At 49.3% G+C, this 20156-nt stretch overlaps 2 protein-coding genes across 3 annotated transcripts; both read right to left on the bottom strand.

Annotated features, from left to right (window-relative positions):
* Positions 1–894: 894 nt before the first annotated feature.
* On the bottom strand, positions 895–14604 carry LOC117441946 (protein FAM3C-like). 2 transcript variants are annotated; one of them, XM_034077955.2, is made up of 10 exons: positions 14519–14604; positions 13980–14005; positions 12693–12785; positions 12351–12401; positions 8298–8403; positions 8000–8058; positions 5533–5583; positions 5293–5377; positions 3370–3496; positions 895–984 (listed from the first exon to the last, which is right to left on the bottom strand). In XM_034077955.2, exons 2-10 carry the CDS (start codon positions 13993–13995, stop codon positions 895–897), a joined length of 678 nt encoding a protein of 225 aa, XP_033933846.1. In that variant the 5' UTR covers positions 13996–14005; positions 14519–14604. The 2 variants fall into 2 exon arrangements, with proteins under 2 accessions (XP_033933846.1, XP_033933847.1); XM_034077956.2 differs by having other exon boundaries at positions 8298–8400.
* A 3454-nt stretch (positions 14605–18058) lies between these two features.
* LOC117441947 (uncharacterized) lies at positions 18059–19650 on the bottom strand. The gene is made up of 2 exons (XM_034077957.2): positions 19424–19650; positions 18059–19267 (listed from the first exon to the last, which is right to left on the bottom strand). Exons 1-2 carry the CDS (start codon positions 19589–19591, stop codon positions 18626–18628), a joined length of 810 nt encoding a protein of 269 aa, XP_033933848.1. The 5' UTR covers positions 19592–19650; the 3' UTR covers positions 18059–18625.
* Positions 19651–20156: the final 506 nt, after the last annotated feature.

The raw sequence follows: 20156 nt of genomic DNA, 5'->3' as shown, positions 1-20156 counted from the left end.
TGTGTGTGTCTGTGTGTCTTTGTGTGTGTCTTTGTGTGTGTCATTGTGTGTGTCTTTGTGTGTGTCTTTGTGTCATTGTGTGTGTCTTTGTGTGTGTCTTTGTGTCATTGTGTGTGTCTTTGTGTCATTGTGTCATTGTGTGTGTCTTTGTGTGTGTCTTTGTGTCATTGTGTGTGTCTTTGTGGTCATTGTGTGTCTTTGTGTCTTTGTGTGTGTCTTTGTGTGTGTCTTTGTGTCATTGTGTGTGTCTTTGTGTGTGTCTTTGTGTGTGTCTTTGTGTCATTGTGTGTGTCTTTGTGTGTGTCTTTGTGTCATTGTGTGTGTCTTTGTGTCTTTGTGTGTGTCTTTGTGTGTGTCTTTGTGTCATTGTGTGTGTCTTTGTGTCATTGTGTGTGTCTTTGTGTCATTGTGTGTGTCTTTGTGTCTTTGTGTGTGTCTTTGTGTCATTGTGTGTGTCTTTGTGTCTTTGTGTGTGTCTTTGTGGTCATTGTGTGTCTTTGTGGTCATTGTGTGTCTTTGTGTGTGTCTTTGTGTGTGTCTTTGTGTGTGTCTTTGTGTGTGTCTTTGTGTCATTGTGTGTGTCTTTGTGTGTGTCTTTGTGTCATTGTGTGTGTCTTTGTGTCATTGTGTGTGTCTTTGTGTCATTGTGTGTGTCTTTGTGTCTTTGTGTGTGTCTTTGTGTGTGTCTTTGTGTCTTTGTGTGTGTCTTTGTGTCTTTGTGTGTCTTTGTGGTCGTTGTGTGTGTCTTTGTGGTCGTTGTGTGTCTTTGTGTGTCTTTGTGTGTCGTGTTGAGGGCCTTGAATATAACAGGAAATATTAAACATCTCTGTGACTTTCCGAATAGGAGTGTGAGATGTTTTTATACAAAGTGTCCTCTGTCCCTCCTGCAGATGTTCAGCCCAGGTACTTTGGGATGCAGCCCTGCAGCTCCACCATCTCAGGCCACTGGACGTATTTATTTGTGGCTTTATTGTTCTTTGAGTGCTGAAACAAACAAAGAGACAAACGTCAACCAGGAGACCGGAAACACTGGATTATGTATCAGTTGATAAAAAAAGCAACGTTTACGGCAGCGTATTAGGGCCCTGAAGCGCCGCCGATACACGTCCGACCGCCGATACACGTCCGACCGCCGATACACGTCCGGCCGCCGATAGACGTCCGGCCGCCGATAGACGTCCGGCCGCCGATAGACGTCCGGCCGCCGATACACGTCCGGCCGCCGATACACGTCCGACCGCCGATACACGTCCGGCCGCCGATAGACGTCCGGCCGCCGATAGACGTCCGGCCGCCGATAGACGTCCGGCCGCCGATAGACGTCCGGCCGCCGATACACGTCCGGCCGCCGATACACGTCCGGCCGCCGATACACGTCCGGCCGCCGTGAGACGTCCGGCCGCCGATAGACGTCCGGCCGCCGATAGACGTCCGGCCGCCGATAGACGTCCGGCCGCCGATACACATCACGCAGTCTGTTCTTCTTCTCTGATTATCACGCAGTCTGTTCTTCTTCTCTGGTTATCACGCAGTCTGTTCTTCTTCTCTGGTTATCACGCAGTCTGTTCTTCTTCTCTGGTTATCACGCAGTCTGTTCTTCTTCTCTGGTTATCACGCAGTCTGTTCTTCTTCTCTGATTATCACGCAGTCTGTTCTTCTTCTCTCGGTTATCACGCAGTCTGTTCTTCTTCTCTCGGTTATCACGCAGTCTGTTCTTCTTCTCTGGTTATCACGCAGTCTGTTCTTCTTCTCTGGTTATCACGCAGTCTGTTCTTCTTCTCTGGTTATCACGCAGTCTGTTCTTCTTCTCTGGTTATCACGCAGTCTGTTCTTCTTCTCTGGTTATCACGCAGTCTGTTCTTCTTCTCTGGTTATCACGCAGTCTGTTCTTCTTCTCTGGTTATCACGCAGTCTGTTCTTCTTCTCTCGGTTATCACGCAGTCTGTTCTTCTTCTCTGGTTATCACGCAGTCTGTTCTTCTTCTCTGGTTATCACGCAGTCTGTTCTTCTTCTCTGGTTATCACGCAGTCTGTCTTCCGGTTGCCTCTTTTGAATGACGAATACACACTACCGCCGCCTGCTGGTCAGGACAGTTATTGCCACTCACGCATGCAGTGCGTACGTGCTTCTTGGCTGAAGTCTTTGCGGTGTGTTCCGGTGCGACACACGGCCGAGACGCAGAGACTCGAGGAGACGCCACGGTCGGGTCCGTCGTGTTCTTTGGGGTCAGACCGGTTTGCGGGTCTTTAGGGTACCAGGGGAATGTAAGGGATAACGAGCAGCGGGGTGATAACAGTAACAGTGATAATGAGATAGTGACCTGTTTTACACGGTCCGTCAGATAAATGTGTCCCCGGGATACAGAAACCGTTTAAGGGTCGACGTGTGGAACGAAACAGAGTCTCTTGTAAAAATAGGAGATTTTAGAATCGTCTTTTGAAAGATCAAAATAAAACTTCATATATATATCAAGAGGGAAATTGTGGCAGAGGTATCGGGATTTAAATCAAATGTAAACAATGATTAAGCACAAACAAAAGGCAAGGAATGCCGACAGTAAACAAAGAAAGATGTTGTTTGATCCCGAGGGTTTAGACTTTCTGAAGCCACGTGAGATGACGTCTAATCCCACTCCAAAACTACCATTTATTAAACAATAAGCTCTGGTCGACTTTCCAGGAAAACAAAACAAATATCAGGCAATCGTCAGAAAAGTGACATAAATAACACGTAATAATGTGGTCGGGAAACCGTAGACCTTCCACCGTCCAACCAAAAAAAGTGTCTGGCGTCATGGAGTCACAGAAAGTGTCCGTATCAAAACACAATGATATAAAAATAAGATCACATAAATATCTAAACGGTTCTTAAATTAATATATCATAAATAACGCTGTAACTCGAGTCAGCGAGGCGGTCGTTATTGAAAAAATAAATCCTGAGTCCGACACCAAGCCCGTGGATCCTCCTCAGCAACGGTCATTATGTTGCTTAGCAACAGTGTGTTATCGAGTGTTAACGACCTCTGAACTGTCCGAAGTGACCAATCAGAATGGAGTATTCAACAGAGCCGTGCAATTGAGTGGTGCAGTGATGAGTCCTAAAACCAGGAAGTGAGTCAGCATTTTACCACTTCCTGTTCCCTCGTCTCAGAGCCAATGGGATCTCTCCGTAGGGTTTAGGAAAATATCTGGAAATAAGGTCTGTGGAGATTTTCCGGCTGAACAAAACGTGCATTTATCAAACAGGTTCGTTTTCCACAAATCTTATTTTTTACAATATTCCTAAATCCTCTGGAGAAACCCCGTTGCTTTTGGTCGAGGGAACAGCAGCTTCCTTCCGGGTAAATAATAAAGCTCCTGGTCGTTACCTTCTCCATGGTCCTGTTCGTGGAGGCTCCTTTCCCCCCCACAAACACCCAGCAGTCCCTGAAGGCCAGAGATTTCACCGAAACGCTGCCGAGCGCCGAGATCAGCTGCCGGGCGTCGTTGCTCAACCTGGGGGACACAACACAATTTACGTAAAGATATATACCAAAGTGTAGGGCTGCACGATATATCGTGTCGTGGCGATATGCGCGATATTCACATCGCATGGACGTGCGATTTACATTTTATTTTTTAAATTAAGATATTAAGTAGGCAAATTAACTCAAACACGTCACGTTACAATTATTTTGCTGCTCGCTACAAAAGGAAAACCTGCGCGGCTCTCATGTCGGGGGAACTTGAGTGAGTGGCATGCCGGCTCTGCGTGCACAGCCAACCACCAATCAAACGGACCCGGTGATTAAACCACTGAATAAAGGCAGTTTGCTGCTAACCGAGCTAGCTCAACTTGTTGCTCTGATAAACAGCTGTGGCTCAGTGGATAGTGTGCTGGACTTCGAATCAGGGGGTAGCAAGTTCGAGTCCCACTGCAGTCAGCATGTCGTTGTGTCCCTGAGACTCCCCAAAGTGCTCCTGTGGGGATTGTCCTCAGTACTGAATGTAAGTCGCTTTGGATAAAAGCGTCTAACAAGTGACATGTAATGAAATGTAATGATAACTTAAGATCCAGACGTCTGTGACTAAAATCCTTCATCCAGTTAAATATAGTTAAAAAAAGACCAATTGTATAGCATTAAAGTCCAAGAAAGGATGGTTTGCGAGGAAAAACTGTATTTTCTTCAATTCCAGTATGTTTTCCATCCATCCATCTTCTCCGCTTCTCCGTGGTCGGGTCTCGGGGGTAGCAGTTCCAGCAGAGAGCCCCAAACTTTCTTTTCCCTGGCGACATCATCCAGCTCTGACTGGGGGGTCCCAAGGCGCTCCCAGGCCAGAAGAGATATAGTCCCTCCACCTGGTCCTAGGTCTACCCCTCGGTCTCTTCCCAGCTGGACGTGCCTGGAACACCTCCCTAGGGAGGCGCCCAGGTGGCATCCTAACTAGGTGCCCGAACCACCTCAACTGGCTCCTTTCGACGCGAAGGAGGAGCGGCTCAACTCCGAGTCCCTCCCTGATGACCGAACTTCTCACCTTATCTCTAAGGGAGACGCCAGCCACCCTGCGGAGAAAACCCATCTCGGCCGCTTGTATCCGCGATCTCGTTCTTTCGGTCATGACAGTATGTTTTCATATCGCAAAATATATGGCAGGGGGGGAAAATCTCAATGTCAGTTTTTTCCAATATCGAGCAGCCCTAGCAAAGAGCACGTATTATTATCTCAGGAAACTGACATTTAAGCGTCTTTCTCTGAGGACCAGGAAAAGCGCTATAAAAATCCCATGTATTAATATTTCACGTATATATGTTTCACTTAATCAACGTTTTTTCTCGTAATTTAATGAAATTAATGAAAGAAAATATTAACGACATGGGGTCACGTCACGCGAACTGCATTGTGGTTCCGTCGCTTCGCTTTGCTCACTTTTCAAGCGTCGACGGAAGCGCCAGCCAATCAAATCATACGCCAGTAGAAGCGCCTGCCAATCAAACCACGTGCTTGTGTGTCCGGGGCGGGAGATTAATGTGATTGGTTGTTGGTCGCACGACAGACATGCCCACCGGCAAGCTTCAACGCGATGACGTACCGTAACGATGACTTAATTATACTTTTAAAAGACACAAATAGTTAATAATTAGGAGAATAAACTCCCTAATATTACATTATTAACTCAGAAAACAGAATCTGTCAATATTTTAAATGTTAGAAAATATAATATTTGGGCAAAAGTTTTCCTTTGTTCCCTCAGAATATCACACACTTGGAAACGGGCCCCTGGAGCGAGGGTCGGAGGAACGTATTACTCACTTGGTGGAGGGATCATCGTAGGACGCCATCAGAACCACGGAGCCCGCCTCCACGCCCTGCAGCAGCGCCACCAGAGGCTTCACATCTGAAACACACACACCTTTACATCGCCTCCATTTCCTGTCATTAGAAGAATCAGAGCTTTGAACGAGGAGCTCAGGAAGTCCCAGCGTAACACTGTTTAATCATGACTGGATGTCTACGATTTATTTATTAATTTTAAAATTCAACTCTACGTACCACCGCTGTACATATTGAAGAAATCCGTCCTCAACATGTCTCCGGTCCGACCTGAGGGAGGAGACACTTTGACGTGAGGGAGGAGACACATTGACGTGAGGGAGGAGACACATTGACGTGAGGGAGGAGACACATTGACGTGAGGGAGGAGACACTTTGACGTGAGGGAGGAGACACATTGACGTGAGGGAGGAGACACATTGACGTGAGGGAGGAGACACATTGACGTGAGGGAGGAGACACTTTGACATGAGGGAGGAGACACTTTGACATGAGGGAGGAGACACTTTGACGTGAGGGAGGAGACACTTTGACGTGAGGGAGGAAACACTTTGACATGAGGACAGAGACACTTTGACGTGAGGGAGGAGACACTTTGACGTGAGGGAGGAAACACTTTGACATGAGGACAGAGACACTTTGACGTGAGGGAGGAGACACTTTGACGTGAGGGAGGAGACACTTTGACATGAGGAGAGAGACACTTTGACGTGAGGGAGGAGACACATTGACGTGAGGGAGGAGACACTTTGACATGAGGGAGGAGACACTTTGACATGAGGGAGGAGACACTTTGACATGAGGGAGGAGACACTTTGACGTGAGGGAGGAGACACTTTGACATGAGGACAGAGACACTTTGACGTGAGGGAGGACACTTTGACGTGAGGGAGGACACTTTGACGTGAGGGAGGAGACACATTGACGTGAGGGAGGAGACACTTTGACGTGAGGGAAGAGACACTTTGACGTGAGGGAGGAGACACATTGACGTGAGGGAGGAGACACTTTGACGTGAGGGAGGAGACACTTTGACGTGAGGGAGGAGACACTTTGACATGAGGACAGAGACACTTTGACGTGAGGGAGGACACTTTGACGTGAGGGAGGACACTTTGACGTGAGGGAGGAGACACATTGACGTGAGGGAGGAGACACTTTGACGTGAGGGAAGAGACACTTTGACGTGAGGGAGGAGACACATTGACGTGAGGGAGGAGACACTTTGACGTGAGGGAGGAGACACTTTGACGTGAGGGAGGAGACACTGCGACGTGAGGGAGGAGACACTTTGACGTGAGGGAGGAGACACTTTGACGTGAGGAAGGAGACACTTTGACGTGAGGACAGAGACACTTTGACGTGAGGGAGGAGACACTTTGACGTGAGGGAGGAGACACTGCGACGTGAGGGAGGAGACACTTTGACGTGAGGGAGGAGACACTTTGACGTGAGGAAGGAGACACTTTGACGTGAGGACAGAGACACTTTGACGTGAGGGAGGAGACACTTTGACGTGAGGGAGGAGACACATTGACGTGAGGGAGGAGACACTTTGACGTGAGGAAGGAGACACTTTGACGTGAGGACAGAGACACTTTGACGTGAGGGAGGAGACACTTTGACGTGAGGGAGGAGACACTGCGACGTGAGGGAAGAGACACTTTGACGTGAGGGAAGAGACACTTTGACGTGAGGGAGGAGACACTTTGACGTGAGGGAGGAGACACTTTGACGTGAGGACAGAGACACTTTGACGTGAGGGAGGAGACACTTTGACGTGAGGGAGGAGACACATTGACGTGAGGGAGGAGACACTTTGACGTGAGGGAGGAAACACTTTGACGTGAGGGAGGAGACACTTTGACGTGAGGGAGGAGACACTTTGACATGAGGAGAGAGACACTTTGACATGAGGGAGGAGACACTTTGACGTGAGGGAGGAGACACATTGACGTGAGGGAGGAGACACATTGACGTGAGGGAGGAGACACATTGACGTGAGGGAGGAGACACTTTGACGTGAGGGAGGAGACACTTTGACGTGAGGGAGGAGACACTTTGACCTGAGGGAGGAGACACTTTGACGTGAGGGAGGAGACACTTTGACGTGAGGGAGGAGACACTTTGACGTGAGGGAGGAGACACTTTGACGTGAGGGAGGAGACACTTTGACGTGAGGGAGGACACTTTGACGTGAGGGAGGAGACACATTGACGTGAGGGAGGAGACACTTTGACGTGAGGGAAGAGACACTTTGACGTGAGGGAGGAGACACATTGACGTGAGGGAGGAGACACTGCGACGTGAGGGAGGAGACACTGCGACGTGAGGGAGGAGACACTGCGACGTGAGGGAGGAGACACTTTGACGTGAGGAAGGAGACACTTTGACGTGAGGAAGGAGACACTTTGACATGAGGACAGAGACACTTCGACGTGAGGGAGGAGACACTTCGACGTGAGGGAGGAGACACTGTGACGTGAGGGAGGAGACACTGCGACGTGAGGGAGGAGACACATTGACGTGAGGGAGGAGACACTGCGACGTGAGGGAGGAGACACTTTGACGTGAGGGAGGAGACACTTTGACGTGAGGGAGGAGACACTTTGACGTGAGGGAGGAGACACTTTGACGTGAGGGAGGAGACACTTTGACATGAGGACTGAGACACTGATGGACTCACCGTTTACTATAACCACATTTATTCCCACTCCAGCGTTATTCAGGACCTGCCCCAGGACCCTGAGGACAGTTTGGGACAACGTTAGAGACACCGAGACAAAGACACCAACAGTTTGTCGTGTTGTTGAACTTATGACTCGCCAAAATAAAATACGTTTTCAAAAGGTATTTTCAGCTGAAGTTGATAGTATAAAGTTCACAAAAACAGGGTTCTTCCTCTGGGGATCATGAACAATTTAAAAAGACTTGAAAGGAAGCAGGAAGTGTTTACGGAGGACGTATTAGGATGCAACACATACAGTTTATCCTGGAAGCAGATCTTTGGAGACACGACGTTGGCGGCTCCGCTCTGAAGCAGGAAGCTGAACTGATCCTGAGGACAAGATCTCTGAGGGCAGGGCCCTGCTGACAGGAAACACACAACACACCCCGTCAGAATAAAGCTCACATTCACCAGGCTGACAGGAAACACACAACACACCCCGTCAGAATAAAGCTCACATTCACCAGGCTGACAGGAAACACACAACACACCCCGTCAGAATAAAGCTCACATTCACCAGGCTGACAGGAAACACACAACACACCCCGTCAGAATAAAGCTCACATTCACCAGGCTGACAGGAAACACACAACACACCCCGTCAGAATAAAGCTCACATTCACCAGGCTGACAGGAAACACACAACACACCCCGTCAGAATAAAGCTCACATTCACCAGGGCTGACAGGAAACACACAACACACCCCGTCAGAATAAAGCTCACATTCACCGGGCTGACAGGAAACACACAACACACCCCGTCAGAATAAAGCTCACATTCACCGGGCTGACAGGAAACACACAACACACCCCGTCAGAATAAAGCTCACATTCACCAGGCTGACAGGAAACACACAACACACCCCGTCAGAATAAAGCTCACATTCACCAGGCTGACAGGAAACACACAACACACCCCGTCAGAATAAAGCTCACATTCACCGGGCTGACAGGAAACACACAACACACCCCGTCAGAATAAAGCTCACATTCACCGGGCTGACAGGAAACACACAACACACCCCGTCAGAATAAAGCTCACATTCACCAGGCTGACAGGAAACACACAACACACCCCGTCAGAATAAAGCTCACATTCACCGGGCTGACAGGAAACACACAACACACCCCGTCAGAATAAAGCTCACATTCACCGGGCTGACAGGAAACACACAACACACCCCGTCAGAATAAAGCTCACATTCACCAGGCTGACAGGAAACACACAACACACCCCGTCAGAATAAAGCTCACATTCACCAGGCTGACAGGAAACACACAACACACCCCGTCAGAATAAAGCTCACATTCACCAGGCTGACAGGAAACACACAACACACCCCGTCAGAATAAAGCTCACATTCACCGGGCTGACAGGAAACACACAACACACCCCGTCAGAATAAAGCTCACATTCACCAGGCTGACAGGAAACACACAACACACCCCGTCAGAATAAAGCTCACATTCACCAGGCTGACAGGAAACACACAACACACCCCGTCAGAATAAAGCTCACATTCACCAGGCTGACAGGAAACACACAACACACCCCGTCAGAATAAAGCTCACATTCACCAGGCTGACAGGAAACACACAACACACCCCGTCAGAATAAAGCTCACATTCACCAGGCTGACAGGAAACACACAACACACCCCGTCAGAATAAAGCTCACATTCACCAGGCTGACAGGAAACACACAACACACCCCGTCAGAATAAAGCTCACATTCACCAGGCTGACAGGAAACACACAACACACCCCGTCAGAATAAAGCTCACATTCACCAGGCTGACAGGAAACACACAACACACCCCGTCAGAATAAAGCTCACATTCACCGGGCTGACAGGAAACACACAACACACCCCGTCAGAATAAAGCTCACATTCACCGGGCTGACAGGAAACACACAACACACCCCGTCAGAATAAAGCTCACATTCACCGGGCTGACAGGAAACACACAACACACCCCGTCAGAATAAAGCTCACATTCACCGGGCTGACAGGAAACACACAACACACCCCGTCAGAATAAAGCTCACATTCACCGGGCTGACAGGAAACACACAACACACCCCGTCAGAATAAAGCTCACATTCACCGGGCTGACAGGAAACACACAACACACCCCGTCAGAATAAAGCTCACATTCACCAGGGCTGACAGGAAACACACAACACACCCCGTCAGAATAAAGCTCACATTCACCGGGCTGACAGGAAACACACAACACACCCCGTCAGAATAAAGCTCACATTCACCGGGCTGACAGGAAACACACAACACACCCCGTCAGAATAAAGCTCACATTCACCAGGCTGACAGGAAACACACAACACACCCCGTCAGAATAAAGCTCACATTCACCAGGCTGACAGGAAACACACAACACACCCCGTCAGAATAAAGCTCACATTCACCAGGCTGACAGGAAACACACAACACACCCCGTCAGAATAAAGCTCACATTCACCAGGCTGACAGGAAACACACAACACACCCCCGTCAGAATAAAGCTCACATTCACCAGGCTGACAGGAAACACACAACACACCCCGTCAGAATAAAGCTCACATTCACCAGGCTGACAGGAAACACACAACACACCCCGTCAGAATAAAGCTCACATTCACCAGGCTGACAGGAAACACACAACACACCCCGTCAGAATAAAGCTCACATTCACCAGGCTGACAGGAAACACACAACACACCCCTTCAGAATAAAGCTCACATTCACCAGGCTGACAGGAAACACACAACACACCCCGTCAGAATAAAGCTCACATTCACCGGGCTGACAGGAAACACACAACACACCCCGTCAGAATAAAGCTCACATTCACCAGGCTGACAGGAAACACACAACACACCCCGTCAGAATAAAGCTCACATTCACCAGGCTAGCAGGAAACACACAACACACCCCGTCAGAATAAAGCTCACATTCACCAGGCTGACAGGAAACACACAACACACCCCGTCAGAATAAGCTCACATTCACCAGGCTGACAGGAAACACACAACACACCCCGTCAGAATAAAGCTCACATTCACCGGGCTGACAGGAAACACACAACACACCCCGTCAGAATAAAGCTCACATTCACCAGGCTGACAGGAAACACACAACACACCCCGTCAGAATAAAGCTCACATTCACCGGGCTGACAGGAAACACACAACACACCCCGTCAGAATAAAGCTCACATTCACCAGGCTGACAGGAAACACACAACACACCCCGTCAGAATAAAGCTCACATTCACCAGGCTGACAGGAAACACACAACACACCCCGTCAGAATAAAGCTCACATTCACCAGGCTGACAGGAAACACACAACACACCCCGTCAGAATAAAGCTCACATTCACCAGGCTGACAGGAAACACACAACACACCCCGTCAGAATAAAGCTCACATTCACCAGGCTGACAGGAAACACACAACACACCCCGTCAGAATAAAGCTCACATTCACCAGGGCTGACAGGAAACACACAACACACCCCGTCAGAATAAAGCTCACATTCACCAGGCTGACAGGAAACACACAACACACCCCGTCAGAATAAAGCTCACATTCACCAGGCTGACAGGAAACACACAACACACCCCGTCAGAATAAAGCTCACATTCACCAGGCTGACAGGAAACACACAACACACCCCGTCAGAATAAAGCTCACATTCACCAGGCTGACAGGAAACACACAACACACCCCGTCAGAATAAAGCTCACATTCACCAGGCTGACAGGAAACACACAACACACCCCGTCAGAATAAAGCTCACATTCACCAGGCTGACAGGAAACACACAACACACCCCGTCAGAATAAAGCTCACATTCACCAGGCTGACAGGAAACACACAACACACCCCGTCAGAATAAAGCTCACATTCACCAGGCTGACAGGAAACACACAACACACCCCGTCAGAATAAAGCTCACATTCACCAGGCTGACAGGAAACACACAACACACCCCGTCAGAATAAAGCTCACATTCACCAGGCTGACAGGAAACACACAACACACCCCGTCAGAATAAAGCTCACATTCACCAGGCTGACAGGAAACACACAACACACCCCGTCAGAATAAAGCTCACATTCACCAGGCTGACAGGAAAACACACAACACACCCCGTCAGAATAAAGCTCACATTCACCAGGCTGACAGGAAACACACAACACACCCCGTCAGAATAAAGCTCACATTCACCAGGCTGACAGGAAACACACAACACACCCCGTCAGAATAAAGCTCACATTCACCAGGCTGACAGGAAGCATCTCTCACCTCTAGGTTTTCCCTTCTTCTTGTTCTGATCTAACGCCCGAAGCAACTCCTCTGCAACACACACACACACACACACACACACACACACACACACACACACACACACACACACACACACACACACACACACACACACACACACACACACACACACACACACACACACACACACACACACACACACACACACACACACACACACACACACACACACACACACACACACACCTTTGTTTACGTCAAAATAAAAGCCCTATTTCCTGTTTGTTATCGTGGGGGAGGAATGAACATTAAGAATATTATTAAATATAGAGAAAATGAAAAGTAAGAAAGAAAGTGAACCTTTGATATCCGGCGCTGAGCTGAGGTACTGCTGCAGGGAGAGAGTGAGGAGCAGGACGACCGGAACCAGCAGCAGACACCACAGAAACCACCCTAACACACACACACACTTAACTGTTAGTGTTTTTACATCCGGTCTCTTAAATATTCCCGGTGTCAGCCCGTGCTGTCTGCGGGGCCCAGGAGTTCAACACTAGTCCCCATGTCGGGGGCCAAGCAGCAGGACAGCGGAGTGCTTTGAATACACCAGGGCTGTTATTTACCCACAACATCATATAATAACTCGGCCTCTAAAAGAGGTCAACAGAAAATACCTCAAGAAACATAACGGGTGTTACCTCAACAAACGGACCTGCTCCAATGAAAAACCAAGGAACCTATATAGTGGCTTGAGAGTCACGTCGTCCACAAAAATATGTTTCAATTTAAATTAGATGGCAAAGTTTGTTAACTGAAATAATACACCATGTTTAGCCTTCATTGCTCACGTTGTGGCCCGTTTTGTTTCAACCACATGTCGATGATGTGTTTATGCTCATAAAAGTATCACAGCAAAGATTGTCAATCACAAATGTAATTTAGATTACATTAAACGTCCATCACCTGCCCTCGCCTTTCAGAAGTAATCAAACAAGAGATGTGGGCTCTCGTCTTCCTTGTGTTATTCTTCATGTCCACTAGGTGGCGCTCGGTCGGATCAAAGCTCTGATATTCAGAGTCATCTTGAAAAGTCCTAATCTGGATCAGGCTGATCCTGGATCTGATTGAAAGCTTTGAACTCCGGGCCTGGGGATGCAGCCGCGATCGGATCCTGTTGGCTTTATGGCTCTGTCCCGTGGGCTCCGAGCCTCGCCCTGCGCACACGGAGCGTCGTCACGGTGACGTCACGGCTCTCACCAGGTAAAGAGACTCGACACGGATTCATTCACAATAATCACTTCCATGGAGAATGAAGGGAGGAGCCGCGACGTCATGTTTATTCCAACATGGAATAAGAAAAGGCTACATTGATATTTATTTATGGTTTGTCCGGTTCATTAATCACGTTAACTCTTCTAACCCAAAAGCGCCAAACACACTTTAATATGAATTTAAATATGAAAGAATTTAAACTGAAAAACCAGTTTATAATCAAAGCAGGTGTCTGAGAAACACACACACACACACACACACACACACACACACACACACACACACACACACACACACACACACACACACACACACACACACACACACACACACACACACACACACACACACACACACACACACACACACACTTACTTGGTTGTCTTCCCATTTTGTTTTTCCTGTAAAAGAAAATAAATTGATCTTTAAGATAAATTGACACTTTTATGTGTGTCTGTGTGTCTCTGTGTGTGTGTGTGCGTGTGTCTGTGTGTCTCTGTGCGTGTGTGTGTGTGTGCGTGTGTGTCTCTGTGCGTGTGTGTGCGTGTGTGTGTCTCTGTGCGTGTGTGTCTGTGTGTCTCTGTGCGTGTGTGTGTGTCTCTGTGTGTGTGCGTGTGTGTCTCTGTGCGTGTGTGTCTGTCACCTGATCATTGCTTGAATCCTGTTACTTGTGTAGTGTGTATTCGTATTTAATTTGACTGGTATTGTTTGTGTGTAATATCTGTGTTTCTATTCTGTTGCTGCCATCACACGTGAGTTTACATGTTGTTGTTGTTTACACCTCGGTCATCAACATGTTTACTTTAACGCACACGTCTGCTCTAAAGCCATCTTCAAACAAATCACTTCTCAAAACAAAGTCTGTAACAGAGGAATACAAATACACATTATTTAGAGAACAGTTTAAAAAGTACCTGAAGCTGCTCCTAAGTGCTTCCTGTCAGTGGATGGCAGCTCCTCTCTCACACACACACACCTGGGGGGTATAGGAGAATAAGGTGTGTGTGAGGCGTTCACATACCTCAGGAGAAACAGGTCTGTCCTGCTGAGCCTGTGCTGACAGCCAATCAGCTGCAGGGAGGGGCGGGGCTAGAGAGGGAGGTGGGAGGGGCTACAAAGGGAGGTGACCTCAGGAGAGGAAGCGTTAACTAAAATAAAGACTTTTTTGTAGTTTTAAGTGACACACACACACACACACACACACACACACACACACACACACACACACACACACACACACACACACACACACACACACACACACACACACACACACACACACACACACACACACACACACACACACACACACACACACACACACAGATATTTAATAGTGTTTTTACGGTGACATCTGGTTTCAGTTACTTATTTAATATGTCTGTGTTTTTAACTCAGACTCGTTTCAACGCCTGCAAGAGGATCAACAAAGCTCCGTCTGATCACCCACCCTTCACAACCTGGGACCACTCCCCTCCTCTCCTCCACAGGAGATGGGAACCGAGGAGAGAGGAGGGGAACCGAGGAGGGGAGCCGAGGAGAGAGGAGGGGAGCCGAGGAGAGAGGAGGGAGGAGGGGAGTTGAGGAGAGAGGAGGGGAACCGAGGAGGGGAGCCGAGGAGAGAGGAGGGGAGCCGAGGAGAGAGGAGGGGAGCCGAGGAGAGAGGAGGGGAGCCGAGGAGAGAGGAGGGGAACCGAGGAGGGGAGTCGAGGAGAGAGGAGGGGAGCCGGGGAGAGAGGAGGGGAGAGGAGGGGAACCGAGGAGAGAGGAGGGGAGCCGAGGAGAGAGGAGGGGAGCCGAGGAGAGAGGAGGGGAGCCGAGGAGAGAGGAGGGGAGCCGAGGAGAGAGGAGGGGAGCCGAGGAGAGAGGAGGGGAGCCGAGGAGAGAGGAGGGGAACCGAGGAGAGAGGAGGGGAGCCGAGGAGAGAGGAGGGGAGCCGAGGAGAGAGGAGGGGAACCGAGGAGAGAGGAGGGGAGCCGAGGAGAGGAGCCGAGGAGAGAGGAGGGGAGCCGAGGAGAGAGGAGGGGAACCGAGGAGAGAGGAGGGGAGCGAGAGAGGAGGGGAGCCGAGGAGAGAGGAGGGAGGAGGGGAGTCGAGGAGAGAGGAGGGGAAGCAGCAGGCGGTGAGAGGAAGGAGAACTCCTCTCCTCTGAGCGGTCATCTTAAAGAGACCATTAATGATGACAGGAGGCTCAGCCTCTGTCTGAGGACACACGTGTTCAAGACCACTTTATATCTACTTTGATTCACACACACACACACACACACACACACACACACACACACCCCCTTGTACCCTTGAGTTTGAGCTTGACCCCCCCCACACAGCGCACACCAAGCAGACGAGTTAAAGTGATAATGAAACTTTTTAATCTCATTTCAGTTCGTACAAATTGCGCGAGAGACAAACCAACAACTGATTCAGTCTCGAGTCTCTGGAGGAAACAGGAAGTGGAAGCAGAATATTCTCCGTCGATATTTATCGTCCTGACGCTTCGCTCTCGTTCCGTCCGGCATCAACGCTTGGATAGAAATGATTAAAAAAAAGTGTAAACCAATAGGAAACTCTTACGATGGGACGCCCGAATCAATCCAGAGGTCAGTTTCATATTCATCGAGGGTCCAACGTGGCTTTCCACGAGCGAGGGTCTAATCAACGGGAGCGCTGCACAGTTATAATTAAAACGAGGGGTAAAACAATGTGTGGTGTTGAACTGAAGAGACACCGCACGAACGATCCACATCAACATGTGTTTCAGGGCGGAGCTGTAATCTATTTATAACCTGAGAAGATTCTTTCTGATCTTGTAGATTTACCAGAAAACAAAACGACTTAAATCTGGTAAATGTACAGCTGCTGCATTTGTAAATGTAATCAAAGATAATGTTAATTTAAATCTTGTCCACGAACCTCCTGCTGACTCGCCTTCATTTCTCCCTGAATGGCTCTCCAGTGACGTCGCTAACGAAAACTACAACTCCTACCTCAGAGGGAAGGCAGCAGGAAGCATGACGAGCATCTAAAAGTGTGCAGCTCTCCCGTTCAGATACTCTACGTCTGCTGTGTTACGTTAGAAATGTCGAGTAGGGTCTCCAGATCAAAGAAACTGCTGGATTTTATACAATTAGCACAAGTTGCGTTAATTAGTAAGCATATGGAGACGATGGCGAAAAGATGGCGTGGCCGATTTGGCTTTTTTTAGGAGGTCATTGAATCAATGTCGGATATTTTTAGGATCACTAATAGCAGCTTTGAGTGGCCTGAAACCTTCAAACCAAACTACGTCAAAATCTGCTTCAAAAGTACAAATATGGCACTTTTGGGTTAAAATAGCTATTTTTGATCCTGAAAATGTCAGAAATGGACTAAAAACTGTCCAAATCTGCCAAGCCATTGTTTAACTATTGTCTGCATATGCTAATTAATGCTCATTGTGTAAAAGTCTCAACATATACTGCAGGGACGCTCGACAACCCCTTAGCTCCACGTCTTCAGAGGACTTGAAAATGTGTAATTCGTCGTTCTACTACGTTCCCTCGAGATGTCCTCTTTTCCTGGGGCTCGTCGCTATGTCCCGAGAGCTCGTGGTTATGTCCAGAGAGCTCGTGGTTATGTCCAGAGAGCTCGTGGTTATGTCCAGAGAGCTCATCGCTATGTCCCGAGAGCTCGTCGCTATGTTCAGAGAGCTCGTGGTTATGTCCAGAGAGCTCGTCGCTATGTCCAGAGAGCTCGTCGCTATGTCCCGAGAGCTCGTCGCTATGTCCCGAGAGCTCGTGGTTATGTCCAGAGAGCTCGTCGCTATGTCCAGAGAGCTCGTGGTTATGTCCAGAGAGCTCGTCGCTATGTCCAGAGAGCTCGTGGTTATGTCCAGAGAGCTCGTGGTTATGTCCAGAGAGCTCGTGGTTATGTCCAGAGAGCTCGTGGTTATGTCCAGAGAGCTCGTGGTTATGTCCAGAGAGCTCGTGGTTATGTCCAGAGAGCTCGTCGCTATGTCCAGAGAGCTCGTGGTTATGTCCAGAGAGCTCGTCGCTATGTCCAGAGAGCTCGTGGTTATGTCCAGAGAGCTCGTGGTTATGTCCAGAGCGCTCGTGGTTATGTCCAGAGAGCTCGTGGTTATGTCCAGAGAGCTCGTGGTTATGTCCAGAGAGCTCGTGGTTATGTCCAGAGAGCTCGTGGTTATGTCCAGAGAGCTCGTGGTTATGTCCAGAGAGCTCGTGGTTATGTCCAGAGAGCTCGTGGTTATGTCCAGAGCGCTCGTGGTTATGTCCAGAGAGCTCGTGGTTATGTCCAGAGAGCTCGTGGTTATGTCCAGAGCGCTCGTGGTTATGTCCAGAGAGCTTGTGGTTATGTCCAGAGAGCTCGTGGTTATGTCCAGAGAGCTCGTGGCTATGTCCAGAGAGCTCGTGGTTATGTCCAGAGAGCTCGTGGTTATGTCCAGAGAGCTCGTCGCTATGTCCCGAGACCTCGTGGTTATGTCCAGAGAGCTCGTGGTTATGTCCAGAGAGCTCGTGGTTATGTCCAGAGAGCTCGTGGTTATGTCCAGAGAGCTCGTGGTTATGTTCAGAGAGCTCGTGGTTATGTCCCGAGAGCTCGTGGTTATGTCCAGAGAGCTCGTGGTTATGTCCCGAGAGCTCGTGGTTATGTCCAGAGAGCTCGTCGCTATGTCCTCGTCGCTCTTTGCTCTACATGCTCCAGAGCTACCCTCGAGTCATCGGTGGAGCTCGTCCCTCTACATCCTGCAGCTTAATGTCCCAGAGCTCGCTGCTTTGTCCCAGTCGATCTCCACTGTAGGACCAAACGGCTATTTGCTCTACATGCCCCGAGCGTCCTCTTTATGTCTCTTTCTGCTCTACTTGAGGGCGTTGAGGTGTCCTGAATGCACCACAGAGTTCATCTCTTTACGTCCTTTTTAAACCGGGCTTCTTTGTGTCCTCATTATGTCTCTTTACACCGGGCTTCTTTGTGTCCTCATTATGTCTCTTTACACCGGGCCTGTTTAAGTCTTTACGTCTCGTTGCGCTCTACATGAGGGCGTTGAGGTGTCCTGAATGCCCCACAGAGTTCATCATCAGCGCCCTCTGATCCAGCGCCTCTCTCTCTCGCCCGAGCGTCTCCCTCTCTCTCTCCAGCCACAGTCTCTCCGTCTGCACCGTCGCTCTCTCTCTCTCCACGGTCGCTCTCTCTCTCTCCACCGTCGCTCTCTCTCTCTCCACCATCTCCCTCTCTCTCTCCAGCGCCTCCCTCTCTCTCTCCACCATCTCCCACTCTCTCTCCAGGCCTCCCAGCTGAGCCTCGTTTGCCCCATCGTCGCCTCCATCGTCGCCTCCATCGTCGCCTCCATCGTCGCCTCCATCGTCGCCTCCATCGTCGCCACCATCGTCGCCTCCATCGTCGCCACCAAACGCCTCATCTACGAAGTCTGTGGAGGATTGAGGAAGAGGAAGGGGAGGAAGAGGAAGGGGAGGAAGAGGAAGGGGAGGAAGGGAGGAGCGAGGGCGATGTTTGGGGGAGGGATGGTCGTCGTCGTCATGGGTTACGGGGGTGAGGAGGGGGGCGCTGCTCGTCAGACGGCCCTCCATGGCGTCGTTCATCAACTGGAACCACGGCCAGGAGGAGGCGCTGTCCGACATGTTTTCCATCCCAACAGGAGGGTACTTTAGGTCCTGGAGGAGAGGGAGGAAGGGGAGGAAGGGGAGGAGAGGGAGGAAGGGGAGGAGGAGGAGGAAGGGGAGGAAGAGAGAAGTTAGGAAAAGAGGTCGACCAAACTCCAAACTACTTTACAGTTGTTGTTGTTGTTGTTGTTGTTGTTGTGAACGCACCTTATATCTCCTCTTCAGATTGTCCCATTTCTTGGCCATCTGATAGGTCGAGACTTTCCCCTGCAACCCGATCTCCCTGATGATCGCCCTGAACACACACATTCGGACAGGTGAACACACACATTCGGACAGGTGAACACACACATTCGGACAGGTGAACACACACATTCGGACAGGTGAACACACATTCGGACAGGTGAACACACATTCGGACAGGTGAACACACACATTCGGACAGGTGAACACACATTCGGACAGGTGAACACACATTCGGACAGGTGAACACACATTCGGACAGGTGAACACACATTCGGACAGGTGAACACACATTCGGACAGGCGAACACACACATTCGGACAGGCGAACACACACATTCGGACAGGTGAACACACATTCGGACAGGTGAACACACACACATTCACATAGTAAAGCCGCGGCCGGAAAATCAGGAAGCAACGTTACTACTTTATAACCGATTATCTTCCGTCACTGCATCGAGACCGAACAGGTGAACAAACATTCAGACAGGTGAACAAACATTCAGACAGGTGAACACACATTCAGACAGGTGAACACACATTCAGACAGGTGAACACACATTCAGACAGGTGAACACACATTCAGACAGGTGAACACACATTCAGACAGGTGAACACACATTCAGACAGGTGAACACACATTCAGACACCAGGAGTATTTACAACAGCATACAAACTAAAATAGTGCATGTGGG

Source organism: Pseudochaenichthys georgianus, unplaced genomic scaffold (genome assembly GCF_902827115.2).
Source record: "Pseudochaenichthys georgianus unplaced genomic scaffold, fPseGeo1.2 scaffold_2215_arrow_ctg1, whole genome shotgun sequence".
Taxonomy (NCBI): Eukaryota; Metazoa; Chordata; class Actinopteri; order Perciformes; family Channichthyidae; genus Pseudochaenichthys; species Pseudochaenichthys georgianus.
This window is presented reverse-complemented; position numbering and strand designations above follow the sequence as displayed.